We start from the raw sequence: 12,789 nt of genomic DNA on the forward strand, positions 1-12,789 counted from the left end.
GCGCCCAGAGCGGGATGGCCGGGCCCGGGGCTTCGCGCTTTCTTCGCCGGCCCGCCGGCACGCGGAGCCTTTAAAGGCGGCAACCCGAGACTTAAGGTGTCCCCAAGTGTCACCCTCCACCCTCGGGCCGCCTCCGCCGCGGGCTTCATGGAGAGCGCCGGGCCCTGCGCCAACGCTGCGGGGGCCGCCACTTTGTGCACTTGCGGGGCCCGGGGGTAGGTAGGTCCTGGGCCGGCGGGAGTCGCAGCCATCCCCGGGCCGCTCCGCGCTGGTTTGAACAAAATAGAAAGGTGCCCGGGCTGGCAAGGGTTAAAAGTTAGCTTTAAATATTCATGTCATTGTTTTAAAGGTGTAAACATGTGGCTTTTGGGTCCGAGTTGACCATCTTTCATTTTGCACCTTAGCTACCCCCTTTTGTTTAATTTCTCCAAATTTCCCCCAAGCACCTCCTCTCTCTTCCCAACCCTTCCAAAAAATGTAAGCATTTGTTCTCTCTTAAGGTTGGGATGTGAGTCTGTGATTTGTGTCCCTTGTTCCATTTGGAATCTTAAAACTCCTGAGCGCCTTCTCGACTGAAGGTGTTTTAAGACTTTTTTTCCCTTTAGAACTCTAGGGATGTTAGTCCCCCAAATTCTCTCCACCTTTTTGAGGGTGGGGAGAGGGATAGGGCTCAGAGGTAGGAAAATAACTGGATACCTCATGAGCTGGATTGTTTTATCCCCTGGTAAGGGCGAGGCCGAGATAAATGCGAGGCATTTTGTGAGGAAAGGACTTTGCTGTTTTTGTTCCAACGCCTCCAAGTCAAAGTGGCGTTCAAACTTTTTTCCTGACTTCACAAGTCCCATGTCTTGTGACTTGCTTTGCGTGCTAGCTCTTTTTGTGCAGATTCGTTTCTGGGAATCCTTTTGGAAGGTTTGCCCTTGTCCAGTTAGCTGTAGGTTTCCCGCTAGAATCGCTGCTCAGCTGCTCATCCCAAACATGTTTTTATAGCAAAGATGTTCAGGATGTGAGATTTATTTTAAATGAGCCATGTACTACCCTGGGGATGGAAGACTCTATAAATGGGAATTATGTTCTTAATCATAAGTTTTATGAGGGAAACTGACCCTGAAACTTGGGGTGTCTGTAATCCTAGGCCCAATAAAGCCTCAGTGTGGACGTTTGTAAACCCTAGGAGCACGTGCTGGCTTTTGCTTGAACCCCAAAGTCTAAAAAACATAGAAGGTCTTATTCCAGAGACTCATGGTGGTACCCAGTATTATAAATGCTAGTGCTTTAATATGGTTAGATTTATTCTTTTAATTTTGCAATGAAATGGCAACGAGCCCTAGCATCTTTTGTTAGTGATGTGTGTACTGGTTGGTTGGGTGGCGTGTTTGCTTTCTAGGAAATAGCATTGCATTATAATGTCAGAGGACTTCCCAAGTGTTCCCTTGAAGAACCCAAACTTCCCTGTGCTAAACAGCCATTCCAATTTTAAGTTGTACCCTTGAGTGAGGCCTCCTATTAGGTTTGGATTATGTTGTATCCTCCTGGCTCAGAGGCAAAACACATTTTTTCTAAAAGTAGGACTTAGTTTCAAAAGGTATTTAGTCCAGAACATTTGCATTGTGGTCCTTTCCCACCATTTCTATGGGGAAGTTTGTTTTTTCTATGTGAGATACCAAAAGATGTCAGAAGGTTTTCTAGAAAAGTCACATTACTGAGGACCTTTACTTTCTGATGAAAGGACCAGTGGTGCAGTTGTAATGCTGCACCGTAGAAGAAATTTTGAGACTTACTGTTCTAGGTGGCGTGGTGTCATGTGAGCTTGCTGGCCTGGCCTGCCTTCTTTAAAGGAAATCTTCCTTGCTGGCCCTCCTACCACAGTTACCCAGTATAACCCCACACCAAGTGTCAGGTCTTCTGGAGGTGCCCACATTTATAAAATGATTTATTCTGGCATGTACATCGCTATGGTGAGGGATCAGTAGGCCTGAATCCCATTTACTTTCCCTATCTTATGTTCACTTGACTGTTGGCAGTAGCACCAGAATTCTTTGAATGATGTCTTTGTGTTTTGGCAATACCCAGGTGGATCTGTCAAGAACTCAGCCAGCCGGGAGCGGGAGGGGAGGGGCTGAGCGTGAGGAGTGGGCCCAAGAACCATGTCTACTCGGGAGTCCTTTAACCCGGAGAGTTACGAGTTGGACAAGAGCTTCCGGCTAACCAGATTTACCGAGCTGAAGGGCACAGGCTGCAAGGTGCCCCAGGATGTCCTGCAGAAATTGCTGGAACCTTTGCAAGAGAACCACTTCCAAGAAGATGAGCAGTTTCTGGGAGCTGTTATGCCAAGGCTTGGTATGTACGCTGTTGTTTCTTTGATAGTGTCCAATCAATCAGTGAGTGAGTCAAAAAACAGACTTCTCGCCCGCATTCCCTCCCCCCACTTTCAGTTTTTGTAAGGATTCAAAGAACCATCAATGGTAACTTAAGTTGTTGTAACTCATTTGGAGGAAGTACTTGGTTGACAAGCATCGAGATGCGTATAACAACAGTTTTTAAGCTATGGAATATGCAAGTGAGATAATTATACTACAGTAAAAGCATTTTTTAATTAAATCAGATTTTCTGCCTAGCAAAAGATTAAGCAGAAACTGCTTTATGTCCTGTTCTTGAAATGGACCCCTAAAATACTTAAATTTTTTTCCTTGCCCCAGGAATGGTGTGGGAGGGAATTGGGGGAGTCCTCTGCAGTGGCATTCATTGAAAGTCTGCTATGCGGGTGACTCACACCTGTAATCCTAGCACTCCGGGAGGTCAAGGCAGGTGGATTGCCTGAGCTGAGGAGTTCAAGACCAGCCTGAGCCAGAGCAAGACCTCATCTCTTAAAATAGCCAGGCATTGTTGAGGGGGCACCTGTAATCCCAGCTGCTTGTAAGGCTGAGGCAAGAGAATCACTTGAGCCCAAGAGTTTGAGGTTGCTGTGAGCTGTGACACCACAGCACTCTACCCAGGGGGACAAAATGAGATTCTGTCTCAGAAAAAAAGAAAATTGAAAATCTAGGTAGAGGAAGAAAAGGGATAGGACTACTCCAGACATAGAAGGAGTAGAGACTGGATGAATCTGTGCTTGACCCCAGGATGTCATCTGGAATCAGGAGCAGTTCTTTTTTCCTTGCTAAATTCCCAGTCAGTTGTGGTTTCTTTTTTCCTAAACACAGAGCTCAGAAAGAAGTTATAGGTTCTTGGGATATGGTTTGTTATTGTTATTGTGTGGTTTTTTAAGTACCCGTTGCATGACCGTAATCATTTTGCCTGTGTGTGTTTGACTGTTTGGGTGTTCTGTAGTAACCTTGTGACTTGATCAGCTTCCTTACATAAGGTTTTCATTTCTTTTGGCACATTATTTTGTTGTAAAGTCCTGTCTTACCACACTGGTTCTGAGCCCAGGCTACTCCTTTCTTCCTGGTATAAAGAGTTGCCTTAGTTGGGAAAGAGGAAAACTCACTCACCAGCTTCCCGTGGCCTGTAGGACTCCATCGGCTCAGTTTGAAAACAGCTCTGCTTGCTTGTCAGAAATGAGGAAAGCTCTTAGATACCTGTCAAGTAAAATCAGCTACTTAATGGTCAAAACAAATGAAATAGAAACTTGATAGATGAAGTAATGATTCCTATTAGTAACTTCCACCCGGCACTTTTGTTGACTAGTTGTCACTAATGTACTTAACCTCTTGAGTCTCAGTTTCCTAATCTATAAAGAATAACTATTAGATATTGTGTGGGTACCAGATGTACTGTGTGTATTTGTACCTGCATACACATTAGTAAATATAAACATGTGTATGTTTATATTTTTAATTTTTTCTCATTGAATGTCATATTTCCTGGATTCTGAGATGGTATTGATTGAAGGATGAACCAAAGCAACTTTTAAATGTGCACGTGCTTACTAGATGTCTCCCAACTAAAGAAATTTTACGTAAGAGCCTCTCAGAACCTGGTACCTCTGTTGCCTGGTACTTTAGAGCTATCAAGTATTAATTGCTGCTGCTGCTGGTGGTGGTGGTTGGTAGTGTGATTTATTTTTCTTGATGGGTAGTGTCAGTCTTGCTGGAAGTGTTCTGGAATTCCCCTTACCTCTTGATGATCAAAGGTAAACTGGTACTTAAGGCTTCCCCATGCTCCTTGGCCTTTTCCTGTTTGCCCTCTACCTGGACTGTCCCTCTCTTTCAGTTTGAAACCCTAGTTTTTCAAGGTCTGTGACCCATCTCAGGCTCATGTCTTCTCTTCCTCCCTTGAAATTTAGTAGGTGATTTCTAAACCAGTTGCTTTAGACCAGTCCTATCCAAAAGAAATAAGAGACAAGCCATTGTGTAATTTAAATTTTTTCTGATGGTCACATTTCACTGTTTTCCAAAGTAAATAGTATTAGCCCCAGAATAACCAGGTGTTGGCCTTATCAATTTAGGGAGAATCTGTGAAGTTGAAAGTGATTCTTGCCCTATTTCCACTTCAGTGCTGAAGAGTCTTGTTAGATATTGATACATTTCTGAGAGGCTGTGCCCATACCTGCTGTTTACATGAATTATGCATGTTCTCATATGACAAATGAAAACTGATCACCAGTAAAGTATGTTCCATTATCTCAGGTTTGTGAGATTTACTATTCTGAAATTAAATTCTGCGTTCCCAAGCTAGGTCTTTCACCAAGAGTTTCTGCTTTGCCATCCAATTGAGTAAAAAAATCAGCCTGTCTTCACAGTTCATGACTTTTATTAAACTTGATTTTTTAAATTTATTTTTTGAGACAGAGTCTAACTCTGTCACCCTGGCATGTGCAATGCCATGGCGTCATCATAGCTCACAGCAACCTCAAACTTTTGGGCTTCAAGAGATCTTTTTGCCTCAGCCTCTCGAGTAGCTGGGACTACAGGTGCCAGCCACTATGCCCTGCTAGTTTTTCTGTTTTATTTTTTCTATTTTTAGTAGAGATGATATCTCACTCTTGCTCTGGCTGGTCTTAAACTGAGCTTAAGCAATCCACCTGCCTCAGCCTCCCAGAGAGCTGAGATAAGAAGCATGAGCCTTTGTACCCGGCCCTTTCCAAATAGTTAGAAATAACTTTTATTTCTAAAATTTTTCCTGACTTGTTTAGCAGTTTTCTTTTTAATGGACAGGAGGTAAACTTAAGGCTAGTCCCTGTTCTTATTATAAGGTAATAAAAGTGGCATTTATCAATTTTTTCACTAGAGAAAGGAAGTTTTAAGATTTCCTCTTAAAAAAGGCTTTGGGGGGCTCGGTGCCTGTGGCTCAAGTGGCTAAGGCGCCAGCCACGTACACCCAAGGTGGCGGGTTTGAATCCAGCCCGGGCCCACCAAACAACAATGATAGCTGCAACCAAAAAAAAATAGCCAGGCATTGTGGCGGGCACCTGTGGTCTCAGCTACTTGGGAGGCGGAGGCAGGAGACTAGCTTGAGCTCAGGAGTGGGAGGTTGCTGTGAGCTGAGATGTCATAGCACTCTACCCAGGGGGACAGCTTGAGGCTCCTGTCTCCAAAAAAAAAAAAGGCTTTGGGGCCAGGCACTATAGTTCATATCTGTAATCCTAGCACTCTGGGAGGCTGAGGCCAGTAGATTGCTTGAGCTCAAGACTTCAAGACCAGCCTGAGCAAGAGCGAGACCCTCTCTCTACTAAAAATAGAAAAAACTAGTCGGGCATTGTAGCAGGCACCTGTAGTTCCAGCTACTTGAGAGACTGAGATAGGAGGATCTCTTGAACCAGAGTTTGAGGTTGTTGTGAGCTGTGATGCCACAGCACTCTACCCTTCTCAATAAAGGAAGGGGTGGCTTTTGGGAGGTTATAAAACAAATGAATTACATAGGTGCTAGAGTGGTTATATACATGCCCTTTTTTTTTTTTTGAGACAGAGTCTTACCTTGTCATCCTCGGTAGAGTGCCGTGGTATCATAGCTCACAGCATCCTCAAACTCTTAAGCTCAAGTGATTCTCTTGCCCCTGCTTCCCAACTACCTGGGACTACAGGTGCCCACCACAACACCCAGCTATTTTTAGACATGGGGGGTCTTACTCTGGCTCAGGCTGGTCTCAAATCTGGGAGCTCAGGCAGTCTACCCTCCTCGACCTCCCAGAGTGCTAGGATTGCAGGCATGAGCCACCTTGCCCTGCAATATATACATGCTTAACTGGAAATGGGGACACCAGTGATCTGCCCGTGTCCTTTTCTTTTTTGTCATTTTAATTATTAACTAAGATGTAAAAATGAAAGCATTTTCTATGTAAGATATTTTACAGATTTTCTGCTGGGAAAACAGAACAGCATCTAAAGATGTACTCAAAGTAACTCTAGGTAAAACAACCCAAGTTTTGTTTGTTATTCTCATTATTAAAAGAAAGTCACATGATACAGTAATGCAGTCAAATGATGCAAAGAAAATGCTACAGTAAAAAAGAAAAGTTTTATTCATCACTGAAATTTAAAAATTGTACCATATTGAGATTAAGTCTTGGTGACTACATTTGCGTGCATATTTTCTCTCTCAAGTTAGTTATAGCTCAGTCTAGTTCAGTAATGCGTCTTGATAGGAAACACATGGGCTAGTTGTGCCATGCAGAGCTCTTCCCGCTCAGCCCTGCGCTGTCCTCTGGAATGGCTTTCCCTTGTCGTGTTTGGGTGCTGATGACTTCCATCCCTGCAGGCATTGGAATGGATACTTGCGTCATTCCCCTGAGGCACGGAGGTCTTTCCTTGGTGCAAACCACAGATTACATTTATCCTATTGTAGACGACCCCTACATGATGGTAAGTTTGACCTGATGTATTTCTGTAACGGGAGCTGCTTATTCGTTTGGGTTCTGGTTGTGGCTGAGGTTTTGTGTCTATGTCTGTGGGTTTTGGTTTTGTTTCTGTAATATCCAGATTACACTACCCTCCTCCCTCCCATCAGGCTGTCTGTCCTGTCCCTGCTCACACAGGGCGTTGGGCAAAAAGCAGTTATGGTGGAAGCAGGGAAGTCCCTCTGCCGCTGCTATGGCTGAGCCTCCGTATACGAGGGAGAACACCCGTTGCTGAGTGTCTGTGGACTCAGATTTCTGTCATTCCTCTCTGTCTTTCCTGGTGCCTTTTTTTCTTTGATACTCCTGTGTTTTAGGATGGGAATGTTAGTAGGACTGATCCTAAATGTTCTTTCCAGAAATACAGGGCTTAGCATCCCATCATAGTTAGACTACTTTAACATGTATCCTGATAGCCAGTCATTTCCCCCATCTGGCCACACACATACCCGCCCACCATGGTGCTACAGGCCAGTGTGTACATACACATCTGAGCCCAGCTGCTGGTCACACGCTGGAGGTGTGTTTCTCAGGTGTTCTCTGCCAGCCAAGAGGTGCCAATGAACAGACTGAGAATATCCCATTTTCTATAAAATGCCAGATGTCTTTCCTGGGCAGCAAGGACACTGGGACAGAGCTGCACCCACAGGGACTTCACCATGAGGTGGCCAAATAGATGTTCACATCTCAGGTGCCAGTGACAAGTAAACAGGGTATTAGAAACCTATATTCCCTCTGCACGTCCATCTGTTCTCTCCTCTAGAGCAATACTATTGAGACTGGACAGAAGCCACACCCTTGTCCCACTTGACCAGGTGGAGAGATTCATCCTTTGTGCAGCATCTCTCAAAGTGAGAGTGCCCAGCACAGAAGGGGTGTTAATCACTGCTGCCACGCTAAGCAGTGTTTGGCATCTCCAAGTTGCAGACCACCCGTTGGCCTTAGGGATTAGTTTGGTGATACTGAAAATGTGTCTACAGCAAATCATAGAGTTGCATCACTGATCTGTTAGGAATTCGTAAAAGAGCACGAAATAAGCAGTGGGACAGCTGTTGGGTATGGTAATACTTATCCTCACGTCAGAAGAAAACATTGTCATTTTCTCTTGCTGTCTGTAAAAAATAATGACTTAGACAAAGGCAACTTAGATTTTAAAAATCAAGGACAGTAAAAAAAAAAGTTCATTACCGTATTTCTATTGAATTATATTTTCACGTTCCTAATAAAATGGTATCATTTACTGGGAAGAACGTCCCTTTTTCTTTAGAAATCAGTATGACTTCAGCTGTGGATGTTTTTTATTTTTTTGCTTCTCAAACAAGATGATTTTCCTGTTTATCTTCTGCAACCTCAAAAAGAAGCTACAAGCATTTCTTAACCCAAGTGCACAAAAACCATTTCCTTCTCTCTAACCACTAAAATCAACATCTTTTAGAATCTGTTTGGGATAAGTGGCTGTTTCTAAGTTTGCTTCAGGACAGTTGTTTGTGGACGTTTCACTACACACTGTCCCCCAGACCACCGATTCTAACTTAACTTTCCTCTGTCATTATTCCCCCCTCACGGCCTCCCTTGTCTGGCCTCCCCTGTCCGGCCTCCCCTGTCCATCCTTGTCCTCTCCTATCTAGATAAGCTTGCAGGCTTCTGGTGTTCTCTATTTTGCGTAAGAAAGAAGAGGTGGTAACAGGAATGTCTGAGAAAAAGTGAGTGGCTTAGTAGCAGGTACCCTGCGACCTCATCTGTAGCTGCTCTTCTTGGAAAGTCCCCGAGTTCTTGGAGGTCACTCCGTGGGGTCACACTTTGTCTCTACAGATGGAAACTCCCTGTTTGTCCTCTCTCACATTTTCCCTCTCTTCCCAGGGCAGAATAGCATGTGCCAACGTCCTCAGTGACCTCTACGCAATGGGGGTCACAGAATGTGACAATATGCTGATGCTCCTTGGAGTCAGTAATAAAATGACTGACAGGGTGAGTAGGAGGCGTCCGGCTGCTCCCTGGTCCACGATGTTGTGGTCGAGTTGCTGGACTAGCTTAGACGACGTCTCCCATCTGGAAATGAGGCAGGCGCCCAGGCCATATGGCTTCCAGGGTTCCTTCCGGCTCTCCACTTTTTGGCATTTAGCAATAAATTAAAATGAGAGTCTGGCCTGTTCATCTTTTCATTTCTGCCACCTGCTCCCTTTCTCTCTCCAGGTAGACTGAAACCAAGACATTTTTGTCTATTTGTTTTAATAAAGTTTCAGCCATAGTAATATTGTGGCTTGGTGCCAGGCCTGTGGGTCAGCCACAGCCCTAGGAATCCAGGGCACATAGCTCTTAGGCCCAGGCACCCTGTTTGTTGGGGGCTGGGGCCATCCCGTGCTCATGCCTCTGTGTCACTTTGCCTGGCGGCATTTGTGTTCTTGCTGCCTGTACCTGTTCTTTGAACCAGAGATGAAGTCCCATTTAGGTTATTCTTGATAGGTACTTGTTTTTGTTCAGAAAGACCCCAACAGTTTGCCCTGCCTTACAGAAACACGAGTTTTCAGTAGGCCCTTTTCTGCCCTAGAATGTGTGCTGTGGTCATCGCTTGTGCACAGTGGCCTCAGCGAGGGCTTTGCGGGTGTGCGTTGTTCATAGCCCTCAGCCGATCTTCGCACTCCTTGGTAAGACGGAAGCCTCCTCGAGGGCAGGGGTTCATGTATGTAGTAAGCAAGTCTTGGGATTCTTATGGAATGTTAGAGAGCTGAGTTCTAATGGTCATCAAACTTGGGGCCGTTCCTGCAGACTGAGTCACATGCGGTGTTGTCTGGGCTCGGTTCACATTGTCACCTAGACCATCTGCCAGCGTTTGATAAAATGGTCACAGTGTGAGATGCTCCCTAGCTTTTGTTACTCCCTGCCCTGTCTGTAAACTTCCAGGGCTGCCTTTAGGACTTTACCGTCCCTTTGTAACTGCCAGTGTAGAACCCTTCTGCTGGGTTCTGAGAGGAACTATTTGACTTTTCATCTGTGTCCTTTTAAACCCTAGGAAAGGGATAAAGTGATGCCCCTGATTATACAGGGTTTTAAAGATGCAGCAGAGGAAGCAGGAACATCTGTAACAGGTGGCCAAACAGTATTGAACCCCTGGATTGTCTTGGGAGGAGTCTCAACAACTGTCTGCCAGCCAAATGAATTTATCATGTAAGTTGATTTTTGTTCTCTCATTCTCTTTCTTGCTTTCTTTTTAAAAATAGATGAACTAAAAAAAAAAAAAAATAGATGAACTGAGGCTGGGCACAGTGTCCCATTCAAATACTACTTGGGAGGCTGAGGCAAGAGGATCGCTTGAGCCCAAGGGTTTAAGGTTGCTGTGAACTGTGACATCATGGTACTCTACCCAAGGTGACAGAGTGACTCTGCCTCAAAAATAAATCAATAAGGGTGGCGCCTGTGGCTCAAGGTGTAGGGTGCCAGCCCCATATGCCAGAGGTGGTGGGTTCAAACCCGGCCTTGGCCAAAAAAAAAAATAATAATAAATAAATAAAAATCAATAAATAAACACACAAATAAGTGAATTGAGATATAATTTTTGTATGATATAATTCACCCACTTCAAAGTGTATGATTTAGTTGTTTTGGGTATATTCAGGGTTGATGTTAGAACATTTTTATTGCCCCAACAAGAAACCCTGCTCCACTTAGCACTGCCCCTCCCCAAACCGCATCCCTGATTCTATTACTCAGAATGTAATAAATAGCATAACTATTTTATTTTACTTTTTTTGGAGACAGAATCTTACTATGTTGCCCCGGGTGGTGCCATGGCATCATAGCTCACAGCAATCCCAAACTCTTGGGTTTAAGCGATTCTCTTGCCTCAGCCTCCCAAGTAGCTGGGACTACAGGCATCCGCTACAACGCCTGGCTATTTTTTGATTGTAGTTATCATTGTTTAGCAGGCCTGGGCTGGATTCGATCAAACCCACCAGCTCCAGTATATGTGGCTGGCATCTGAGCCCCTGAGCTATAGGTGCCAAGCCAATAGCATAACATTTTTAAGGATCATTTACTTTGTAGTGTGTATCAGTACTTCACACCTCTTCTTAAAGCATTGTAGTTTTTTGTTGTTGTTGTTTGTGTGTTTGTTTTGAGACAGAGTCTCAATCTGTTGCCCTGGCATCACAGCTCACAGCAACCTCCAACTCCTGGGCTTAGGTGATTGTCTTGCCTCAGCCTCCTGAGTAGCTGGGACTACAGGCACCCGCCACAATGCCTGCCTATTTTTTCCTAGGCATTTTATATAAATGGAATCATGCAGTATGTGACACTTGGTGTCTGGCTTCTTTCCCTTACAGAATGTTTTTTAAATGTTCATCCATGTTGAACCTTAAAAAATAAATTAGGACTTCATTCCCTTTTGTGACAATTTGTGGTCACAAAAGGGATACACACATTTATCTGTTCATCAGTTAATGGGCTTTTGGGTTGTTTCTGCCTGTTATGCTGCTATGAACATTCAGACGTAAGTTTTTCTTTTTTGTTTTTTTTTGAGACAGAATCTCACTATGTCGCCCTGGGTAGAGGGCCATGGTATCACAGCTCACAGCAACCTCAAACTCTTTGGCTCAGGCGATTCTCCCACCTCAGCCTCCCAAGTAGCCAGGAGCATAGGCACCCTCCACAATGCTGGCCATTTTTTGGTTGTAGTTGTCATTGTTGTTTGTCAAGCCCAGGCTGGATTCAAACCCACCAGCTCTAGTGTATGTGGCTGGTACCCTGGCTGCTGAGCTCACAAATTTGAGTGTCATCCTTGCGCAGGAGCCATGCTAACCTTCTGTATATCATCCCAATTTTAGTATATGTGCTGCTGAAGCAAGTACCAGGTGTAAGTTATTCATGGAGACTTGAATTCCAGTTCTCTTGGGTCTATACCTAAGAATGGACTGGGTCATACAGTAACTGTGTTTCACTAGAGGAACTGTTAGGTTTCCAAAGTGGCTTTGCTATTTTACATTCTCAGCGACAGGGTGTGAGGATTCCAGTTGCTCCATCTCCCCTCCAATTGCTTACATTTTGTCTGTCTGTGTGATTCTAGCCATCCCGCTAGATGTGAAATATTATCTCGTGTGGTTTTCATCTGCATTTGCCTGATGACCAGTACTGCTGAGAGTCTTTTTACATACTTAATGGACATTTGTGTATCTTCTTTGGAGAATTTTCTCTCCTTTTTTATTTATTATATATTTTTTGAGACAGAGTCTCATTTGTTGCCCTCAGTAGAGTACGGTAGTGTCATAGCTCACAGCAACCTCAAACTCTTGGGCTCAAGCAATCCTCTTGTCTAAAGCTCCTAAGTAGCTGGGACTACAGGCATCTGCCACAATGCCAAGCTAGTTTTTTTTTAAGAGACTGGCTTTTTTTTTTTTTTAGGGGTCTCTGTCTTGCTCAGGAGACAGGCTGGTCTCCAGCTCCTGAGCTCAGGCAATCCACCCGCTTCAGCCTCCCAGAGTGTTAGGACAGAGGATTGGGCCACCATGCCCAGCCAGAATTTTCTCTCACAACTGAAGTGGTCACTTTCCATAGTTGATGTTTTGTTAAGAAAAGCTACCTCTCCTATTTTCTGAAGGAAGTAGAAACTTGAATTATTTTATTTTTTCAGTAAGCACTAATAAGGTACTATGTTCACATGGTTCAGAATTCAGAAGGTATGAAAGGGTTTGTGATGCAGAGGGCTTACTGGTGCCGAGGCCATCTCCCACAACCCCCTCCTTACTAGTTTCTATATTTCTAGCCACTTTTCTATTGACATTTACAATATTTTTATTTATTTTGACAGTACAAATAATACTCCAGTGAATTACCTTATACTTAGATCATTTTTTGCTATAGGTGAGAAAATTTTTTTTTTTGAGACAGAGTCTCACTCTGTCACCCTGGGTAGAGTGCTGTGGCATCACAGCTCACAGCAACCTCAAACTCTTGGGCTTAAT

The 12,789-nt window shown here is 44.2% G+C and overlaps 1 protein-coding gene and 1 non-coding gene across 4 annotated transcripts in view; one reads left to right on the forward strand and one right to left on the reverse strand.

The window, feature by feature from the left end:
• Nucleotides 1-12,789, forward strand: part of SEPHS1 (selenophosphate synthetase 1) — a 25,498-nt gene that overhangs the window by 843 nt on the left and 11,866 nt on the right. For 2 of the 3 annotated variants that reach the window (XM_003786805.3, XM_012803333.2), the window contains exons 2-5: nucleotides 2,074-2,340; nucleotides 6,700-6,803; nucleotides 8,696-8,803; nucleotides 9,846-10,000. In XM_003786805.3, coding sequence (XP_003786853.1) covers nucleotides 2,148-2,340; nucleotides 6,700-6,803; nucleotides 8,696-8,803; nucleotides 9,846-10,000 — 560 coding nt within the window. In that variant the 5' untranslated portion in view covers nucleotides 2,074-2,147. Of the gene's footprint in view, nucleotides 1-44; nucleotides 220-2,073; nucleotides 2,341-6,699; nucleotides 6,804-8,695; nucleotides 8,804-9,845; nucleotides 10,001-12,789 lie in introns of those variants that run through there. The other variant, XM_023511403.1, reaches the window with a different exon arrangement.
• On the reverse strand, nucleotides 11,573-11,679 carry LOC111724153. The gene has a single exon (XR_002772496.1). It is a non-coding gene; the product is annotated as a U6 spliceosomal RNA (small nuclear RNA).

This window comes from Otolemur garnettii, unplaced genomic scaffold, assembly GCF_000181295.1.
Source record: "Otolemur garnettii isolate 467f Iridium unplaced genomic scaffold, OtoGar3 scaffold00019, whole genome shotgun sequence".
NCBI classification, from domain to species: domain Eukaryota; kingdom Metazoa; phylum Chordata; class Mammalia; order Primates; family Galagidae; genus Otolemur; species Otolemur garnettii.